This window comes from Otolemur garnettii, unplaced genomic scaffold, assembly GCF_000181295.1.
Source record: "Otolemur garnettii isolate 467f Iridium unplaced genomic scaffold, OtoGar3 scaffold00012, whole genome shotgun sequence".
NCBI classification, from domain to species: Eukaryota; Metazoa; Chordata; class Mammalia; order Primates; family Galagidae; genus Otolemur; species Otolemur garnettii.
In genome coordinates this window covers 16,154,930-16,176,275 of record NW_003852407.1, presented here as the reverse complement: position 1 = coordinate 16,176,275, position 21,346 = coordinate 16,154,930, and the positions used below count along the sequence as shown (strand labels likewise).

General features: G+C 40.0%; 1 protein-coding gene across 1 annotated transcript in view; it reads left to right on the top strand.

Moving 5' to 3' along the window:
- GALNT1 (polypeptide N-acetylgalactosaminyltransferase 1) overlaps window positions 1–21,346 on the top strand; it is a 78,241-nt gene that overhangs the window by 24,840 nt on the left and 32,055 nt on the right. Inside the window, 2 exon segments of the mRNA XM_023510167.1 lie at window positions 1,283–1,457; window positions 19,108–19,274. Of these exon segments, the coding sequence (XP_023365935.1) occupies window positions 1,283–1,457; window positions 19,108–19,274 (342 nt within the window).

The following is a 21,346-nucleotide window of genomic DNA, read 5'->3' as shown; positions in this document are numbered from 1 at the left end:
AAAATTACCTTTCATGAAGCTATAATCAACGCTGAAGCTTGTTATTAATATAATGTCTACTATAGCATAAAGCTTATTGTAATGACTACTATTACCAAGTCTAGCATTTTTATCCTGGCTTATCTTGAATAGTATTTTTACTCAGGTGTTAATTCAGTGTATAGTTACAAAGCTTCTATAAAGTACATGATAAACTCCACAAAAGGTATTTCAATTATACAAACCCTTGATAAAAAAGAGATTGTAATCTAGTGAGGGAAAGAAGGTAAGAAGGTGCATAGATGGGTTTAGCAATTTTTTTTTTTTTGGGTAGAGACAGAGTCTCACTTTATCACCCTCGGTAGAGTGCCATGGAGTCACACAGCTCACAGCAACCTCCAACTCCTGGGCTTAGGTGATTCTCTTGCGTCAGCCTCCAAAGTAACTGGGACTACAGGTGCCTGCCACAACGCCTGGCTTTTTTTTTTTTTTTTCCAGTTTTTGGCCAGGGTTGGGTTTGAACCTGCCACCCTTGGTATATGGGGCTGGCACCCTATTCACTGAGACACAGGCACTACCCTTGGCTATTTTTTTTTTTTTTGCAGTTTGGCTGGGACCAGGTTTAAACCCGCCACCCTCGGGTATATGGAGCCAGAGCCCTACCCACTGGTGCCACCCCAGGTTTAGCAATTGTTACAATAAGAGACAGCAACAGATTGAAGACATAAGACCCCTGTAAGAAATGATGTAATAAGTAAGAGTGGTAAATGATCACTATAGAGAGATTCACAAAAGCCGCAGGCAAGAGGAACCATTTTCATTGGCCTGGAAAGACAATATAACATGTTGCTAAGATCGGAGTGGAAAGGGGATTGAGGGAGCCAGCTGTGTGAGCAGAGACATGGAATCCAGAGAACTTGAGGCTGAGAGGGATGTTGCAGTGGTCATTTGACTGAAGGATGACATTCTACAGGTGACAGGTTTGGGAAATTAGGTTAAATTCCACATTAGAGAATAATGGGAATAAGAATAATAATGGGACTCATGGGAATAAGAAGAAAGGCCCCGCTTTGGGGAGGTTAAATGTATCAGTAGCATTTGAGATGAGACCAGCAACACTGTGCAGCGACTCAGGTGAGGAGGTCTTGAGTCAGGATACAGGCGTGGAGGTGTTAATGGCCCAGGAGAGGATGGGCTCAGAAATGGCTCTGGTTATGGAAGGCACAATTTAAATGAAAATATTATCAAACAGACATGAATCAATTGCTATAAAATTAACACTAAGTTTCCTCCTCATTGTTAGTTCCAGAGCCAGTACAAAAACCTCATGAAGGTCCTGGAGAAATGGGGAAGCCAGTCGTCATCCCTAAAGAGGATCAAGAAAAGATGAAAGAGATGTTTAAAATCAATCAGTTCAATTTAATGGCGAGTGAGATGATTGCTCTCAACAGATCTCTGCCAGATGTTAGGTTAGAAGGGTAAGTACTTAGTGTGATCTCGATAGTGTTTGAAAAGTATGTGCTGAATTCCTGGTAAGTTGCACGTTGGTGCCGACTGGTGTTAAGGTGAATGTCGTATCACTAAGTCACGACTCACCCAGCTTAGGAAAAAAGTGCATGCTGATAAAAATACTACCTCAGCCTACTACTGATCATTACAACTATGTATTTCAGGTATTGGGACATAATTGTTCATTTTAATGGATTAGTAGGGGATTTTAAACTTATTACCAAAATATTTGCCTATTCAACTTTTTACAAACAGATTCAAGCTGTACGTGACTTGAAACATGAATATATTATTCCTTGGCTTACTGTGCCTGCATGTGAGTGTGTATCTGTGTAATTGTCGTCCAAATCAAGGCGTAGAACATTTCCATCACACAAACTCACAATCAATTGCCTGTTTTTAATAAGGACGCTTTTGGACACACACGATCTCAAAACATTGAACTGCCAAGCATCCATTCTATGGAATTTACAGAGCTTGTGTTCTGCCCAGCGAGGATTTAAATAAACCAAGGACAGGAAGGATGTAGAAGGTGATCCAATGTGTGTGAGAGGTGGTGAGAATCGCCAGAGGACCATGAAGACGTCCCTGCCTAAGACTCCGTACAGGCACAGAGGCAGCTGGACGTGACAGGTGCTAGTCGGAAAATGTCAGGCGAGACTTGAAGAGGTCGTTGAAGTCGTGCCTGATGTAGCTTGAATGTCTTTAGGGGAGATTGAGACAAATTCTGGGAGGTTTGGGATTGGATCAGTAGTCAGTACATAGAAAGCCATAGTGAGGAAAGATTAAACAGGATTTATTTCCAGGAAAAATCTGTAAAAAGTTGTTGAGAAATCATATAATCATAGTTTACCATCCAGCATAGCTGTGAATAAGTCGTGAGAATGAATACTGTGCATGTAAAAATTAAACAGAGGTGATGGAGAATATCTCTTTATCCAGCATATTGGTTAAGAGGACATCAGTCAAGAGAGCTTAATTGTAATCTTAGCTTTTTACAAACTGTTTATTTTCCTTAACAATTTCAGCATTATTGAAGAACCCTGCAGAGCCAGCAGTTAAAATAATGTCTGTATTATAAGAACCTTGCAGTCACTTTAAGAGGCTTGACTGTAACTGTTTCTGGTAGAGTTGGCTTTGTAATTTTAATAACTCCCCTGAGTACATCACCACTCTCAACAGGTCTTAATAAGCATTTATGTCTTTGTATCTTTTATATGCTTATTGAAGGCACTTTTATTAATGAATAGCTTTTAAGTGCATTATTAAGTCACTAGCTTTTGGACATGGAGTAGTTTTCCTGATGATAAGAACAGTGTTTAAATGGTGTGTGAAACAAATGCTTGTGCACCAGGTTTCAGGCTAAACAAGGACTCCGCAGCCTTGGCACAGCCCACCTTAGTGCAGGCTGCTGGTGGACCATCTTCCTGGCCAGCCATCTGGTCTCTCTGTGGGAGAGCACGGAGTCACTCCTATCTCTGAGTAGCCTTTTTATACCTTTTTGCTCTGTCTCTGTACTGATACACTTTTCTTAAGGAAGGAGAAATTTTAAAAGACTTCTTATGGAAAATGTGAAATGTATATAAAAATAGAGATGATAATATAATGAATCCTCCTGTATTCACCACCTAGCTTCACCAGTTGCTAACGATTTTGCTTTATGCCCTTACTGTACCCTCTTAGAGGTTTCTATCCAGTCTCTGCCTCCAGCTACACACTTCTCTGTATGGTCTCTGTCCAAGTTGTATGAGGGTTGGTCGGTTTGAGCAATTCAATACAGTACGAATAATAGAGTGTCACTTTCAAGATTAGGTTATAAAATGTACCATAGCGTCCATTTTGGTCTTTTACCCTGACTGGGATCATTTGGTGTGGGGTAAGCAGGCTGACACAGGGGAACAGGGCTGTGGAGAAAAGGCTAGGTGGTTTGTAGCCTTTTATGAACAAAAGCTAAGTAAGATTAGAAGCAGATTCTCCAGCCCCGGGCGAAGATGTAACAATTGTAAATACTTCAATATGTGTCTCTGGAAGATGAGAACTTATAAAAAAGAAAAGAGAAAATTGATACAATTTTTACATCTGAAAGGTATAGTGATCCACTTAGTATTCAAACTTCCCTCGTTATGTCATGTATTTCTTTTTTAATAGTGTAGGTATCAAGAGCCAAATAAGGTCTTTACATTATAGCTAGTTGATGTGTCTCTTAAGCCTCTTGTAATTGGTGGATTCTTTCTCCATCTTTTGGCCTCATAGTTCATTATTTGAAGAATCCAGGTAGAGTGTCTTGTATCTTTCCATGGCCTCCGTTTTGCTGACTCCATCACTGTGGTATCTTTTGAATGCGTTTCTCGATTCCCTCTCTTTCTTGTGGATTGGTAGTTAGACCTAAAGGCATTTGTATCAGTATCCTTAAAGTCAAATAAAGTGTGTGTTTGTGGGAGTAAAGGTGTGAAACCCAGTCCATAGTGCACATCATGATTGGACAGGTACCTTCAATACCTCATTTGTCTGTTTTCTTTGTAACTTCTATTAGCTGGGTATTAATTGCATCATGGAAGAAAATACTTTACCATTGTTAACAGTGCAAATAGTACCTATCAAAATTTGTGGGATATAGCTAATTTCATGCTTAATGAAAATATATAGCTTCAAATGCATATAACTTCATAAAAAGAGAAGATAGAAAATTAGTGAACTAAGCATCTTAAGAAATTGGAAAAAGAACGGCAAAATGGAGAGAAAATAGAAGAGTGGAAACTTAAATAAGGATCGGAAGCTTGGGAGCCAATATTGACACAGTAGAGAGCGCGCAAAGCCAGAAGTTGGTTCCTTGTAAAAAACTGATAATGAAAGAGTCACAACTCCATATAAGGAATAAAAAAGGGAACGTATTGCAAAGAGAGGAAATTAACAGAACAGAATTCAAACATAAGAGTATAGAAGCTCAACAAAGCCTAAACGTTCTTTGGAAAGAGTTTGGAAAGAGTTCATAAAACTGAAAGATGTTTTCCTAAGTAGCAAATAGCTGAAATGAAAAAGAGGGCACCCTTACACATCCTGCAGCCGTTCAGAAGATAATATGAGGTATCTAAAACAGTCAGACTCACAGAGGCAGCGGGGAGAATGGTGATGCCAAGGTCTGGGGGCAGAAGGCAAATGGGGAGTTGTGCATCACTGGCCTAAAGTTTCATTCTGCAAGATCTGGCTCTGCTGCGTGCCACTGTGCCACAGGTGACAGCACCGCATTGTGCCCGGAAAAGCCTGAGGAGAGGGCCACTCAGGTATGAGCTACGGTAAAGTGTTCTTACCACAATAAAATAAAAATAAGTGAATATTATGAATGGCATCTTCATTAATTTAAAAAGATAGTAGAAAGGTAATACCTTAGTGAAACTGACACCAGAGATGAGTGAAAATGTAACAGTACTGTAACTATTGGATAAGTAGAATTAATGATTTAAAACCTTGACACACAGCCACATACAAACAAACACAAACTTCCAGGTACCGGTGGCCTTGCCCATGAATCACATCAAGCTTTTAGGGAAGAAATAATGCCAAATATACACAAATGGTTCTAGATACTAGAGAAGGAAGCAGTGCATCAAACTTTTTTCATGAAATCAGTTTGATCTTGATATGAAAATCTGACAAGGATGTTACAAAAAAGGAATATTGTAGACCAATCTTTGATAAACATAGGTTTATAAGTGAAATGTTAGCTGAATCCAGCAATTGATAATACATTAAAACTAAATTGGTTTGTTCCAGGCATGGGAGGTTGGTTTAGTATTTAAAAGTCATGTAAATTCAACACATTAAAGGCTAGGCACAGTGGTTCATGCCTGTAATCCGAGCATTCTGGGAGGCCAAGACAGGTGGATTGCTTGAACTCCTGAGTTCAAGACCAGCCTGAGCAAGAGCAAGACCTGTCTCTAAAAAATGGCCAGTTGTTTGGTGGTAGGTGCCTGTAGTCCCAGCTACTTAGGTGGCTGAGCCAAGTGAATCACTTGAGTTTGTGGTTGCTGTGAGGTATGACACCATAGCACTCTACCCAGGGTGACAAAGTGAACTCTGTCTCAAAAAAAAAGAAAAAATTCACGTTAGTAGGAAAAAAGGAGATAAATTATGTGATCATTTCATGAGATACAGAAAAAGAATTAGATAAAATGTCACTGTTAACAGTAAAACATGTTAGCAAACTAGGAATGGAAGGAAACTTCCTTGATCTGATTTTAAAAACCCTCACAGCAAATATCCATATTTAATAATAATTTTGAAAGCTTTCCCTTTGAGATCTGGAGCATGACACAGATGCCCATTAACTTCACTTTTATTCTGGATCATACTGAAGTCTTAGCCAGTGTCAGGAGGCCAAAAAAGAAATACTTTCTTTGAGATGCTGGGCCATCTCCCTGCTCTCTCTTTCCTAGTCCCTCTCTCACTCCCTCTTGTACTCCTTCTGTTTCTAAGATAAAATAAAGTCTATACTTCTATATCCTAAAAAAAAGAATAGTTATAAGAACTAGAAGAATCAGAATTTGTTATTTGCAGTTGACGTGATTGGATGTAACAGAAATCCAAAACAATTACAGATGATAAGGTATATGGTATTAGAATTAATAAGTGTTTATTTTCATGATGGTTTTAATATCAACTTTGATGAGGAAAATCAGTTATATTTCCATATGTCAGCTGTTTCATAACAAGACATAGAAAATAAAAATATTTAAAAGATCACTTATGCAATCAAAAGATATCAGATATCCTAGAAGCACTCTTCAAAGTAAATTTTACAACATTATTGAGAGGAATTAAATACCTAAGTAAATGGAGAAATACTCATGTTCAAGGGTTAGACTGCCAGTAGTATGATGGTGGTGTTTTTTTTCCACATTTATAGATTGAGTGCAGCGCCTGTTAGCATATCTATGTGTGTGTGTGTGTAATTTGATAAGTTGATTCTCAGATGTGAGTAGAAATGCAAAGACCTGGAGGACCCTACATTCTTGTGGAAGAATTTTCAAGATTGCTTAGAAAACTGTAGTAATTAAAATAGTCTGGTATTGTGGCAAGAATAGATAAACAGATCAATGGAATGCAATAGAGAGTTCACGACCAGTTCCATACATACTTGAACACTCCGTTTAGGACAAAGGTGGCACTGCATAGCATACAAGAAAGATCTTCTAAAAATATAAATAATTGGTGCTGGATCAGCCTCATATGTAGTATAATTAAGGGTAAAACTGAAGGCTGGAAGCAGTGGCTCACACCTATAATCCTAACACTCTGGAAAGCCAAGGTGGGTGCATTGCCTGAGCTCAGGAGTTTAAGACCAGCCTGAGCAACAGCAAGACCCCTTCTCTTAAAAAAAAAAAAAAAACAGGTGTTGTGGGAGTTGCCTATAGTCCCAACTACTTGGGAGGCTGAGATAAGAGGATCACATGAGCCCAAGAGTTTGAGGTTGCTGTGAGCCATGACACCATGGTATTCTACCAAAGGTGACAAAGTGAGACTTTGTGTCAAAAAAAAAAAGGACAAAATTGAAACTGTACCTTTACCTCTCACCGTATAGGAAAATCCATTTCATGTGTATAAATAGGTGGACATCTGAAGGCAAGGTGATAAAGTCCTAAAAGATTATACACAAGAACATCATATGATCTTGGGGTAGAGAAAGTTATACACACCCCAAAAATAAATAAATAGACCAGGCATGGTGGCTTACAACTGTAATCCTAGCTTTCTGGGAGGAGAGTGAGGATGGTGGATAAGTATGGGGAGTCTGTGGAGAAGTGAAATAGTTTGAAAGAGTTAATTAGGAAATGCAGTAGTCATACTGCATAGTTCTGAGAGCTGTGTGGTTTGTGGTTGTAAATTTAAAATGAGATTTCTCAGTATGGTCACATGTATATACTTTTCACCCTTATTCAGAAGCTCAAGTCAAGATGCAAAACCAGTGGAAAGTTGGATTTAGTTAGGACTGGCATTTTACTAGGTGAGTGTAATAGAGAAATAGGGAAATACAAGGTGGTGAGTGTAAGAAAGAGATAGATAAAAAAATAATAGAATAGAAGGTAACAGAGAGTGAAAAGATGAAGTGTAGGGATTAGAAGTCCCAATGAAGCTAAAAATCTGGGATTACTGGAGAAAGTGAGGTAGAACCAGCCAGGGTTGGGTGTCTGTAGAGAGTGGATAGAGAATGGTGACCGAAGTTTGGGATGCTTAAAATACAGATTATCTATAATGAAATGATGTCGTCTAGATGTCGTCAACCAGTAATAGTAAGTGGGTAAAATAAGAGATGTAGAATTAGAGCAGGAAAGTATATGGGTGGAAGATAGTTCGTTGGTGGAGAGGAGAGGAGAGGAGAGCAGAGCAGAGTAAAGATCTGAGAAGCCAGGGTATTGGTAAATTGACTACATGGATATTTAAATGCCCAAGATGGGGGTAAGAGGTATGATAAAATTGATAGGGAAGGTGAAGGTGACTGTAACAAGGAAGGGGGGAAACTTCTGAGATGGTATGTTTCTCAGGGGACCTGCGGAGTCTTAAGGAGGAGGGAGATGCTGTGGCCTGGAGTCAGTGATGAGGAACAGGAAGCCAGAATCCCTGCCTGCTGTCTCAGGGGTGCACGGGGTTGGAAGAAAAGCCAGGCTTCTCTTGAAATACTCCTTCCGGAACATGTATTCTTGGTGAAATTTTAATTAGTGCTAGAAAATGAAGAGATTGTTCAGACAAGGAATTGTGACTATAGGAGATTTTACTGATGACAACCATGAATCCCAGAGAACACAGTGGAATGGGTTAGAGATCAGGAGCTTTAGGTAACAAATAGCAGTTAGAGTCTGGCTAGTTTACAGTGACCTGGAAGACCTGGGTCTTTATTCTTTATAGCATTATCTTAGTAGCTGGCTCGTTTACAGTGACCTGGAAGACCTGGGTCTTTATTCTTTATAGCGTTATCTTAGTAGCTTTCTATCGTATAACCTTTTTACTAGATCTGTAATTATGTCTCTGTTGTCATTTCTGTTGTTTTGTTACTTTCCTCTCTTTGAACGGTCTTGCTAACGATTTGCAGTTTTTTTAAAGTAGTGTTTCCTTTTGTTTATCCACTTGTCATTTTAATTTGTTTTATATATAATTATCTTCTATTTTGTGTTTAATCTGTTATTTTCTTCTTCAGTTGTGTCTAATCTGTTATTTCTTCTTTAGCATATTTTTGTTTTGGCTGGGCGTGGTGGCTCATGCCTGTAATCCTAGCACTCTGGAAGGCTGAGGTGGTAGATAGCTTGAACTCAAGAACCAGCTTGAGCAAAAAAAAAAGCAAGGCACCATTTCTCCTAAAAATAGAAAAAAAAGAAAGAAAGAAACTGATGCAAGAGGATCGTTTGACCAAGGGCGACAGACAGCTTGAGACTCTGTCTCAAAAAAAAAAAAAAAAAAAAAAAAACTTTTTTTGTTTTGTAATAAATCCATTAAAGATTTCAAATTTACATCTATGAATCATTTTTAGCTTATATGCTTAGTTTTATGTGTAGTGTTTTCATTTTTATCTGTGAGTAGTTTATAATCCCCATTTAATTCAAAATGGCTTAGAAGTACATTTTAAAGTTTATATGCATTTCTTTTTATCTTTTGATTTTCTCATTTTTTATTATTGATTTTTAGCTTGTTTTCATTGTGGTCAGAGAATGATCTGTATGTGAATATGATCTATTTGAAATGTGTTGAAACTTGAGTCTTTGTGATCTAGAAAGTGATGGTTTTTTTTTAATGTTTCTTCTGTACTGGGAGACAGCATTGTTGGTTGCCTGTTACTTCTGTTTTCTGTTTTAGTATGCATGATCTTTAGATTTTTCTTGAAGTTGTATGCATTTTTTAAAATCTGTCACTATGTAGATTTGACAATTTCTCTTGCTCATTTTGTTACTTTACTTGTCCAGGCTGTATCATTTAGTGCATTTAAACAACAATTTATGGTGCCTTGTTAATTTTTTAAATGCAGTACTCACGGTATCTTTATTGATTCTCCTTCCCCCCATTTTGATATTCCTCCATCGCCTTCAGCTTTGTTAACATTTTACTGACATGTCTGTTATTGCTTTCTATTTCTTTATTTTCAGCCATGAATTTTTTTTGGTTGTATATGATTTTGTTCTAAGTGTTCTATCTCTACTAGCTAGCTAGATTTTATATTTTTAATTCACTCTGATCTTTGTTTTTTAGTAGGTGAGTTTGGTGTGTCTACACTTACTGTGACTGTTGATAGATTGGAATTTCTTTTAGGTTGAATCATATGAAATTGATGTTCTACCATTTTCGACCTACGAAAAGGACAGTTTCAGAGTGTTTGACCTAATCTTGTTTCTGTTGACTGTCTTTTTCTTCCTTTCCTGCTTTTCTTGATACAGTTTCAACTGAAAGTTTTAGCGTTCATGTTTTTTCTCTCTTGGTCTGGAAGCTGTACATTTTATTTATTTATTTATTTATTTATTTATTTATTTATTTTTTGAGACAGAGCCTCAAGCTGTCCCCCACAGCTCACAGCAACCTCCAACTCCTGGGCTCAAGCAAGTCTCCTGCCTCAGTCTCCCCAGTAGCTGGGACCACAGGTGCCCGCCACAATGCCCAGCTACTTTTTGGTTGCAGCTGGCATTGTTGTTTGGCAGGCCCGGGCTGGAATCAAACCCTTAGGTGTATGTGGCTGGCGCCTTAGCCACTTGAGTCACAGGTGCCGAGCCTGTACATTTTATTTTTATTCCTTTAGTAGTCAGACCTGGACATGTTTTAACTGTCTGTTAGGGTGTTGATTTGTCTTTATTCATCTACATGGTCAGTGCACATTGCTATCTTTTTCATCTGAGTAATCACAGCATCCTTCCATTCTGGGACATTCCTAGCTGTAATCTCAGATGTTACTGCTTTGCCATTCTCTCCAGTCCATTCTTTTGGAGCCTCTGAATCTGTACCGTTACCTTTTCTTCCCATGTTCCTTTTCAGATTCTCCCGAGGTGAATTTCTCAATACTTAATCGTGGCAAGTCCAAATCTGTCTCTGCCATTTGCTGGTTGTGTGTAAGTTTTTGGACCTGACTTCTCTATACCTCAGGATTCTTATCTGTGAAATCAGGAATATAACAAGGGTGATTGTGATGGTTTGTGAAGTGCTTTGCAAATTTCCTGGCACCTAGGATACGGAGAAGCCCTCTATTAAGGGAGTGGCACGGCAAACTCGCCCTCAGGGCATAGCAGACGCGCCCTCGGGCCACAGGGCAAACTCGCCCCCAGGGCAAACCCGCCCTTGGGGCGCAGGGCAAACTCGCCCCCAGGGCAAACCCGCCCTTGGGGCGCATGGCAAACCCGCCCTGAGGGCGCAGGGCAAACTCGCCTCCAGGGCATATAGCAAGCCCGCCCGCAGGGCATATAGCAAGCCCCGCCCTCAGGGCACAGGGCAAGCTCGCCCTCCGGGTGCAGGGTAAACATGCCCCCAGGGCGTGGGGGCAAACTTGCCCTTGGGGCATAGGGTAAGTGCGCCCTCCAGGCATATAGCAAATTCACTCCCAGGGCACAGGATGTCTTCTTCATGAACTAGCTTTCATCGTTATAAAATCTCTTTGTTTATCTCTAGTAATAATGTTCTAAAGCCTAATTTATCTAAAGTTAAGATAGCGTAATTCCAGCTTCCTTATGTGTTTGCACAGTATGTCTTTTTTGTGTCCTTTTACTATTAATTTACCTGTGTCTTTAAATTTATAAGCATGTCTCTTTTAAAACATGTGAGTGAGTCTTGCTTTTTTTATCCATTCTGAAAATCTCTGACATTTAACTGGAGTGTTAGTCCATTTACATTTAATATAAATCAGCATTATTCTTTGAAGATTGTTTGTTTTACTTTGTTAGGGTGACTCTTTAGATGATACATAGTCATGCTCTAGATTAGAAGAGCCCTATTCTTAAAGCATGGCCTTTCTAAAAATTCGACTGTATGCTTATGTTCAAGGAGTTTATCCAGTGGTTGGTTGGAGCGCCAGTATCCCTCAGTCTGTTATGACCTCCATAATCTCTTTACAGTTTGTGGGGTCTTGCTCTGCACAGTACAGCTTAGTATTTACCCAAAGGATCAAGAAGATAATGGATTTCTAGACCTCTTTTTCTTATACTTCTTTCCTCTCTAGCATTTGGCTCTGCAGATTTTAGCTGCCACAACAGTCTTAAATTCGTATCTCTGTCTTCTTTGCCTGATACAATACTGTTGTGCGCTGTTCAGGTCCCACCCTTCTGGGGATGGAATTGCTGGGTCATGCACTAACAAACTATTTAAGAAATTGGCAAGCTGTTTTCCTAAGTGGCTACACCATTAACATTCCCACCAGCAACATATGAGGGTTCTAGTTTCTTCACATCCTCATTAGGACTTCTTCTTGACTGTCTTTTTCATTAACATTATTCTATTGGGTATGAAGTAGTATCTCATAGTGATTTTAATTTGCATTTCCCTAGCAACTAGAGATATTGGAGGGATCTCTGTGTGTATTTATTGGCTATGCTTATATCTTTGATGAGATATAAGTCTTCAAGTCTTTTCCCCACTTTTAATTGGATTATTTGTCTTCTTTTTATTGAGTTGTAAGAGTCCTTTATTCTGTATGCAAATTTTTGTCAGACATATGATTTGCAAATACGTTCTTGCTGGTTGTGGCTTGTCTTTTTATTTCCTTAATAGTACTTTATGAAGCACAAAAAAATTTAATTTTAATGAAGTCGAATTTATTAAATGTTTCTTTTATAAATTGTGCTTTTGGTGTCATATACTCAATGGTGAAGGACTAAAAGTTTTCCCCTAAAAAGCAAGGAAAGGACATCTCTTCTCACCATTCTGTTCAACATTGTACTAAAGGCAGCCCCAAACTCAGAAGTGCACACGGGATGCAGACAGGGAAGAGCCCCACGGGAAACAAGAAGTGATTAGGGAGACAGCAGGGAAAACCCTCATTTTTCTCTTGTTTTCTCTTTTCCCCCTCTTTAAGACCCTATCCCCCTGAGGGCAAGGGCAGTGATGGGGACAGTGACCAGTCCAGCAAGTGACACTGTGATAAGAGAACCCTCTCATTGGCCAGAGAAACTCTGGCCCCCCAGAGCATGGGTAGAGTCACCATTGCGTTCCTTTCTCTGTTTTCCATCATGTGTCCAAGAACACAAAACACAGTCCTGAGAAGTACACAGCAGAGCAAGGACACGAAAGCCCCAGCCTTCTACTTGTGGTGGGGGACTCAGAAAGTATCATTTCTCCCCTGCCCCATGTGTAGATTTAATGAACTCCCACTTAAAATCCCAACAAGGGATTTTTAAATTGATTTGGAAAGGCAAAGGACATAGAATACCTAAAATAATTTTGAAAAAGAAGAATAAGGTTGTGGGAAAGACAGTACCCATTTTACGGATTTAACTGTAGAGCTGCAATAATCAAGACAGTGTGACATTGACAGAGAGATGTATAGATGAGTTGAATAGATTAGAGAGTTCAGAAATAGACCCACATAAATATGGCTATTTGATTTTTGACAACGGTGCAAAAGCCATTCACTAGAAAAAAGCTCATCTTTTCAACAAATGGTGTTGGAACTAGTAGACATCCATATGCAAAAACATGAATCTTGACCTAAACCTCATATGTTACATAAAAATTAACTCAAACTGGATTGTAGATCTGCATCTAAGACTTGAAAGTTTATACCTTTTGGAGAAATTATTGAGAACCTGGAGTTTAGTTAGGCAGAGAGTATTTAGACATGGCACCTAAAGTGTGATTCCATAAAAGAATAAAATTTGATGAAGTTTAATTTATCAATTTTTTTTTTTTTAAACTTTCCCTCTGCTGAAGACTGTTAGGAAAATGAAACGACAACTTACAGACCAAGAAAAAATATTTGCAAATGAAATATTTTAACAAAGAACTGATATCCAGAATACATAAAGAACTTTTAAACATACAACCCAGTAAAAAATGTGAAGGCAACAAAAAGTAGGCAAAGAACGTGACACTTCACCGAAAACGGATGGCAAATTGAGCACGTGCCATTGGGGAAATGCTGATTAAGACCATAATAAGTTACTACTCTGTACCTATTTAAATACACTAAAAAATAATGGCCACTATCTTTGAAGTGCTGCCAAAGATACAGAACAGTAGGGAGTCTCATACGCCTCTGGTGAGGATGTGAAGTGTGTAGTCCCTGGCAAAGAGTTTGGCTGTTTTTTATAAAGTTATACTGACCTTGTAACCCAGCAGACCCATTCCTGGATATTTACCTTAGAGAAGTGAAAACCTGTTTACACAAATATCTGTGCATGAATGTTTATAGCATCCCTATTGATAATGGCCCCAAACTGGAAACAACAGATGAAAGGATAAACTGATATGTCAATACAGTGGATATTATTCATCAATAAATAGTAACAAACTCCTGTCATACAACTCGAATGAATCTCAGAGACACAATACTGAGTGAAAGAAACTAGTCTCGAAATTTATACACTGTAGGTGGCGCCCATAGCTCGGTGGGTAGGGCCCCGGCCATATACACCGAGGCTGGCAGGTTCAAGCCCGGACTGGGCCTGCTAAACAATAGTAACAACTGCAACCAAAAACTAGCTGGGCATTGTGGTGGATGCCTGTAGTCCCAGCTGCTTGGGAGGCTGAGGCGAGTAATGGAGAGTAGATAACTTGTTTCCAAAGGTTAGTTGTGGGGAAGGGTGTGACCATAAAAGGATAGCATGAGGGAATCCTTTGGGGGAGATGGAGCTGTTCTGTTACCTGATTGTAGTGATAGTTATATGAATCTGTACATTAAAACTCATAGAACTTAACTACTCTTCCTCTCCCTTGAAAAAAAGTCATTTAATGAAAAATGACACAATATCAAATACTGGTGAGTATGTGGAGCACCTGGAACTCTAACACACAGCATCAATTGTTATACTGTCTTTAGAAAACAGTTTCATAGTATTTATTCTTGCTGAGCTTCTACATACCCTATTGCCCAACAAGACAGAAATGCATACCCATAACCACCAGAAGACATGAGTGGTGATCGCAGCATTCTTTGTAATAGCTCAGACTGGAAACTACTAATATTCCTTAATAGAAGAGTGAAAAAGTAACTTACATATTCATGGAATACTATGCAGCAATAAAAATAAACTATTGCACATTACAACATGGATGTTGTAGAAACAATGTTGAATGAAAGGATTCAGACACAAAAGAATATGTATACTCTGTATCAGAACTTCTCCAAGTGTTGTCCTCAGACTTCTAAGGTTACTGAGACCCTTTCAAGGAGCCTGCAAGGTCAGAATAGTTTTCATAATGACAGTAGGACATTGTTCGCCTGTTTTGCTTTTATTCTTCAATGAGTAACACCATGGAGTTTGAGAAGCTATGTGGGTTAGCACCCAGGCAGAAGATAGAAAGCATATAATAATTTGAACAGAAAGTTTAATTTAAATAATTAACTCTAATGGGGTAAACGTAATTATAAATAATGTCTTAGGGTTAAGGGAGGGTATCAAGGAAGAAAGGAAAACCTTGGACGGGAACACCTCTCCTAAGGTTTTTTGGAATGCCCTGATGAGCCCCAACCTTACTGGTGGAGAAGTTTGCTGGTTGCCCTTGGCCAGACCTGCACAGTACCCTTCGCAGTGGGGACTGATAGGCAGGCCGAGCAAGCAGGAGATACACTTTGGTTTGCATTTGGTCAAGAAATCAGAGCCAGAATTGGCAAATGGGAACCACTTTTTCAGTGGGGTAGCCAACTGTTGGGGTACCTGGAAGAGTCACTAAGAATCTGCCTGTGAGGGTGTTATTGAAACTCAGTGAGTAATGGTCTGGGTGTCATCCACACTCTGCTGGCACCACACTGTAAGAAGAAGAAAACACACCAAAACCAGGAAGGGGGAGTTTCTTCCACTGCAGTGTCCTCTTCCTGCAAAACTTACGTATACATCATGCTGCTGCAAAGGAGGACTGGTGAGTAGGGGCCAGCTCCATTTTCACAGAGCAGGCAGTGGAAGGTATATTTGAAGCTAAGAGGCAATAAATGAATAATGGGCACACCACGTGACAGTGATGATGCACTGCTGGTATCACAATATGTGTTTGTGGATTCCTGTGTTTTTTATATTATTGGGTTGTTTTGTTTATTTGATTTTTGAGATAGAGTCTTACTGTCTCACCCAGGCTAGAGTTCAGTGGCATCGTCATAGCTAACTGCAACCTCAAAGCTTGGGCTCAAGAGATCCTCCTGCCTCAGCCTCCCAAGTAGTTGGGGCCGGCAATGTGCACCACTGCACCTGGCCGATTTCTCACTCTTGCTTAGGCTGGTCTCAAACTCCTGACCTTAAGCAGTAAACGTCAGTAGCTACAACCCATAAAAGCTCTTTAGGGTCTTCTAACTGTGTCTGGGGGTTATAGCTCAAGGTTTGAAAACTAGTTCTTTACATTATTAAGTAAAGTTCAAAAAAACTGTTAAAACTGATACATAATGGTAGAAGTCTACAGTGGTTACCTTGGAAGGGGGTGTAAAGGAGCCTCTGGGGCGTTGGGAATACCGTTTCTTCATCTGGGTGCCATTTGATGCAGCCACTTTGTGGTATACACTTAGAATTTGTCAACTTTTGTATGTATATGTTTCAATAAAAGATTAGGACTTCCCTCTATTCCTAAACCAGACCTTGCTGCTAAACCTATATGTAACTTTTTAACGTTAACATAAATTTACAGTGGCTGGTTTTCATAACTGAGGGTGAAAAACTCAATTGAAACAGGATAAAAGACAGCTGCCTCCTAAACATTGCCTGTGGCCTTTCTGCTCATCCTCAGGTCTGTGTCCCATGGACTCCCTCCACCCCCGTGGACAGGTGGTGTTGTGATTGGAAAGTCTTAGCTAGAAGCTGAAAGGCTCTCTGGTTCTTCTCAAGTGCTTTATGGCTCTTCCAGGTAGAGGCATCTCTGTGAGTGTGTGTTCATATCTGCTGTGAGAGTCATTATGATTTTTCCATATTCTCTCTGTACTTTTTGATTTGCTTTGAGAGATTGTTATTCTTTACTGATTTGTTGCATTAACTAATTTAGGAATTTTATTTTTGTGATCTGTTCTTCTGGATCCTGATATTTATTTGCTTCTCTTTCTGACTTTCCATCCCATCTTTCTTTTTTTTGACAGAATCTCACTCTGTCACCCTAGGTAGAGTGCCATGGCATCATAGCTCCCAGCAACCTCACACTCTTGGGCTCAAACAATCCTTTTAGCCTCAGCCTCCCATAAAGCTGGGACTATAGGTGCCCACCGCAATACCCAGCTAGGTTTTTTTTTTTTTTTTTTTGGTATTTTTAGTAGAGATAGGATCTCACTCTTGCTTAGGCTGGTCTTGAACTCTTGAGCTCAAGCAATCCACCCACCTTGGCCTCCCAGAGTGCTAGGATTGCAGGCATGAGCCACTGCTCCTGGCCTCCATTCCATTTCATTCTAGGGTTCTTCAGGTCCTACTTCTTCTCCATACACTTTAAGAATTTAATTCTTCTGTGTATCATCCAAGAGTCTGGGTTGTCATTTCTCTTCTGCAGAACCTGCTGTCCCCTGGTTTCTCTGCCTTCCTTACTGCCTCCTGGCCCTGGGCATGGCCGTCAGACTGTTTGTAACTGTACCTTTTGTCCAGCCAGCCCTCTTCTCTGTCTCACTTGATGTTATTATTTTCAGTATTTTGGTAAGCTGGCAGCTACATAGCCACCCTGGCGGTTTTCTGCTTCCCACTTCTACTGTAACAATAAGTAGCATTAACTTGGAAAAAGAGATTGTATGTGATGATACAATTCAGCTATATGATGCAAGAAGCTCTTTCTCTGACCCACTTTTACCCATACACTCACTGTTCCTGAAAGTCTTGTTCCAGTCATCTGCGAGTCAGGCATCCAGGATGCTTCCTCGCATAAAAATACTGAGCATCTCACCTTGCTCGCCGAGGATGTACCTGAAACATAGCACTCATTATGTAGTGTAGGTCCAGCCACCACTTTTGTAATACACATTTATAACAACATTTCTTTCTTTCTTTCTTTCTTTCTTTCTTTCTTTCTTTCTTTATTGAGACAGAGTCCCAGTATGTTGCCCTCAGTAGAGTGCGGTGGCGTCACAGCTCACAGCAACCTCAAACTCTTGGGCTTAAGCAATTCTCTTGCCTCAGCCTCCCAAGTAGCTGGGACTACAGGTGCCCAGCTATTTTTCTGTGCAATGGTTATTGTTGTTTGGCAGGCCCTGGCTGGGTTTGAACCCACCAGCCCTGGTGTATGTGGCTAGCACTCTAGCCACTGAGCTATAGGTGCTGAGCCAATAACACGACATTTATAACAGAGTTTTGGTGGGAATCTATTTCAGAAATATCATCAGGAGTAATAAGAACACATTTTTTTTTTCCTGTAGCCTAGACAGCTAGTCTTTTGGGCCCTACCTCTCTAGCCCAGACTTGGAGGGAGGGAGCAACAGAGAGGGAGGCAGGCTGTGCGGGCCTTCCTGTGGCTCTTAGAGGGAGCACGGTGGGAGAGGGGACTGGACAGTGATGTGGAAATACAGCTGAGCTCTTGTGGATCAGTGGATAGATGGTGAGGTTGTTGGCAGTAGGAGATGGGGATCCTGCTGTGAGAGGGGGTCTTGGGAGTGGTAAAGAGGATGGGAGAGGCTGTTGTGGGCTATAAGGAAGGACACAGGAAGCTGTGTGTGAACCTTTTTTCCTGGGAGAGAGAGAGAGACAAGGGCTACAGTGACTCCATCTCTCCCTCTTACAGCCCCTTTACTTTATCATCTTTTATCTTTCCCTTTTGTTTTTTTCCAGCTGCCAGCCAACCTAGGGTAGAATGTATGTTAAGAAGGTTTGTTTTAACCACGAAGACTGTTGTCGGTGTTTCTCTCACACCTATTGATGTGTAATCACCTGGAGCACTTGGGGCACTTGATACTGGGAGAGGGAAGAAGGTGGACGCTGGAGCAGCTTGTGCAATATACACCTGAGAGTGTTATTTGGGCATTGTTGAGGGGCCTTCTGTTCCAAGACACATCCCTTGATCTGGTTACTTACTGCTGTTACCGTTCCCTCATAGCCTGTTCTCTAGTAGTTTCATCTAACTAACAAGGTTCAAATAAGAGACCAGGTTGCCTAACAAAGTGAGAGAGACATGCAATTCATGTTCTAATTTTTTGTCTAGTTAGATTCTTGGCATTATTTGGATTGAGAGATTGTATTTGGATTGGGATTGATATTACATTCTTATTTCATTCTCTGTTAAAATGAATCAACTGAAAATACTCATCAGGAAGGGTGCTTCGTTTTAAGAATACAAACGGCATCTTCAAAATAGCTCAAATCTATATATATGACTTTAAATAGAAACTGTTTATTCAACATGTAACATTAACCCAAACTTAAATAAATGAAAGAGCACCAAGAGTCTCAGCACTAGGGCAAATTGCTTTTATTGTTCTGTCACCCCCTTCTAGTCCAGATTCATTTATGATGCAATCATAACAGTCACTTTTTATAAAGGCATTTGCTTTGTCTCTAGGTGTAAAACAAAGGTGTATCCAGATAATCTTCCTACAACAAGTGTGGTGATTGTTTTCCACAATGAGGCTTGGAGCACACTTCTGCGAACTGTCCATAGTGTCGTTAATCGCTCTCCAAGACACATGATAGAAGAAATTGTTCTAGTAGATGATGCCAGTGAAAGAGGTAAATTTTAAATTTTAATACCAATCATATGCTATACACCTTTTGTCACTAACGGTTAAAAAACTAGTCGTTATGATTTTTAACCTAATAATTTTATACAGACTTCTAGTTTATCCCCAAAGTATTTATGACATTCAGACTCATTTACATATGCAAAAAAGTACATCCCTGTGAAACTTAAAATATTACTTTAATTAACATTTAATTTATGTTGCACCTTGATCTTGTTTTAAAAAGAAATAACACTATATAATGTAAACAGTTATGCAGAACAGTGACAAAACCACATCATTTTGTTAGGATCTTCTCTGGGTCAGTAGAGAGATTGGATCCTATTTACATCCATGAATAGAAAAAATGAGTTTCATGCATAATAGGAGAATCTTTAACAGGCAAGTGGAGCCTTTGGTGGGTGACCCTTCGTTCTCCAGATTTGTCTTAGGTTTCCCTATTTTGTCCATTTCTAAGTTTCAGGAATGATCTCTAGTCAGGAGCATGTAAGGATTAGGAAGGATGAAAAGGTGATATGTAATATGATTCTCATGGTGAATCTCTACAGTGACTCTGGCCCAAATATCCTACAAGAATCTCAGAATTTTTCATGGGCTTAGAATCTCCCAAACTGTTTTATGAAGCACTCTTTTGGGAAAGGATATAGTAATTAAAGGTGCCTTGCCCAACAGCATCTATGGTGAGTCCTAGGAGATTTCACTCTATAGAGTGCTGTGTCACAGTAGGTGACAGCAGAAACTCACATACACCAGCTATCTCTTTTCCCTACCCTCATGCAGGCCTTACTTAACACCCCAACCTGCATAAATCTGTGATAAAAAATTGGTGGGAGCAGGTGCTATTTTATCATTTTCTCTTGAGTCCCTGAGTGCGACCCCAGAGTAAAATCTGAGATCTGGAAAGCCTCAAATGTCTGGGCCATGATTTCTGATATCTGGGAACTATGAAATACTGGTTTTTGTGGTTGCAATTGCCATCTTGCTATCCAGATTGAGAATCCTATAATGTAATTCTGTTTGGCGCCATTGTTCTAAGTGGTAATTGTTGGGCCCAGAAACTAGAAGAAGCTCTCCACTTTTATGTAACTCTTTAAATCTGCTTTTTTCTATTCGTGAAACACATCCAAGGCACCATCTCACCTGGACTTCTGAAATAGACTAACTAGTCTAACTAATCCCTCCACTTATTGTCTTACCCCTTCTCTCTGTTCCCCACGCTGCATGCAGAGTGAGCTTTCTAAAGGCACATAGATCTGATAATATCATTTCTTGGACTAACACCTCTCCTCTGAGACCTGCAGGCTCTGGCCCCATTTGGCATCTCCAGGCACATCTGGAGCCATTCTCCACCTACCCCATCCCATACCACTGCCCTTTGCCCACAGTTTTCTCCTTTAACTTGTTAAAAAGTATTATCCTCCTTCTTATTCCAGGGCCTTCACTTGTGCTGGTGCTGTTCTCCCTCCCTAGAACATATTTCTCTAGGAAACATCTTCACCATCTCCCAGCCTAGATAACATCTGATCTTCCTTTAGGGTTTAGCTAAAGTGTGATTTATTTAGGAGTCTTCCTGACCTCCCCAGACCGGTCATGTCCCTCTGAAAACATCTGAGAATACTCTTTCCTCCCGCACAGCTCTAACCACAGTTTTAATTATTTACCTGTCTGACGTCTGCCTTCCCTCGATAGCCTGCATGCTCTGTTTGCCAGACTACAGGGCCATTTGCTCTCGTTATCTCCTCAGTACCCACAGTGCCAGTTACACAGCAAACAATCTAGAATTTAGTGATTGATTGAATGAATGAATGACCTACCAGTCACTTAATCTTCCCATTTACTTCTCCCTGCAAGCTTCCTAACTAGATGGTACAGCATGCATAGTCTGCTCATGGCCTCAGGATACTTGATTTCACAGTTAACCTGGGAAGTGACTCTGTTTATTAAAGAAGAATGAAGTAGGTGCTATAATTATCTCCATTAATTAATGAGGAAAATGAGACCTAGCATGGTAGAGGAGTATGCAGACTTTGTATAAATCAAGGGCTTGACCTCTTAATTGCC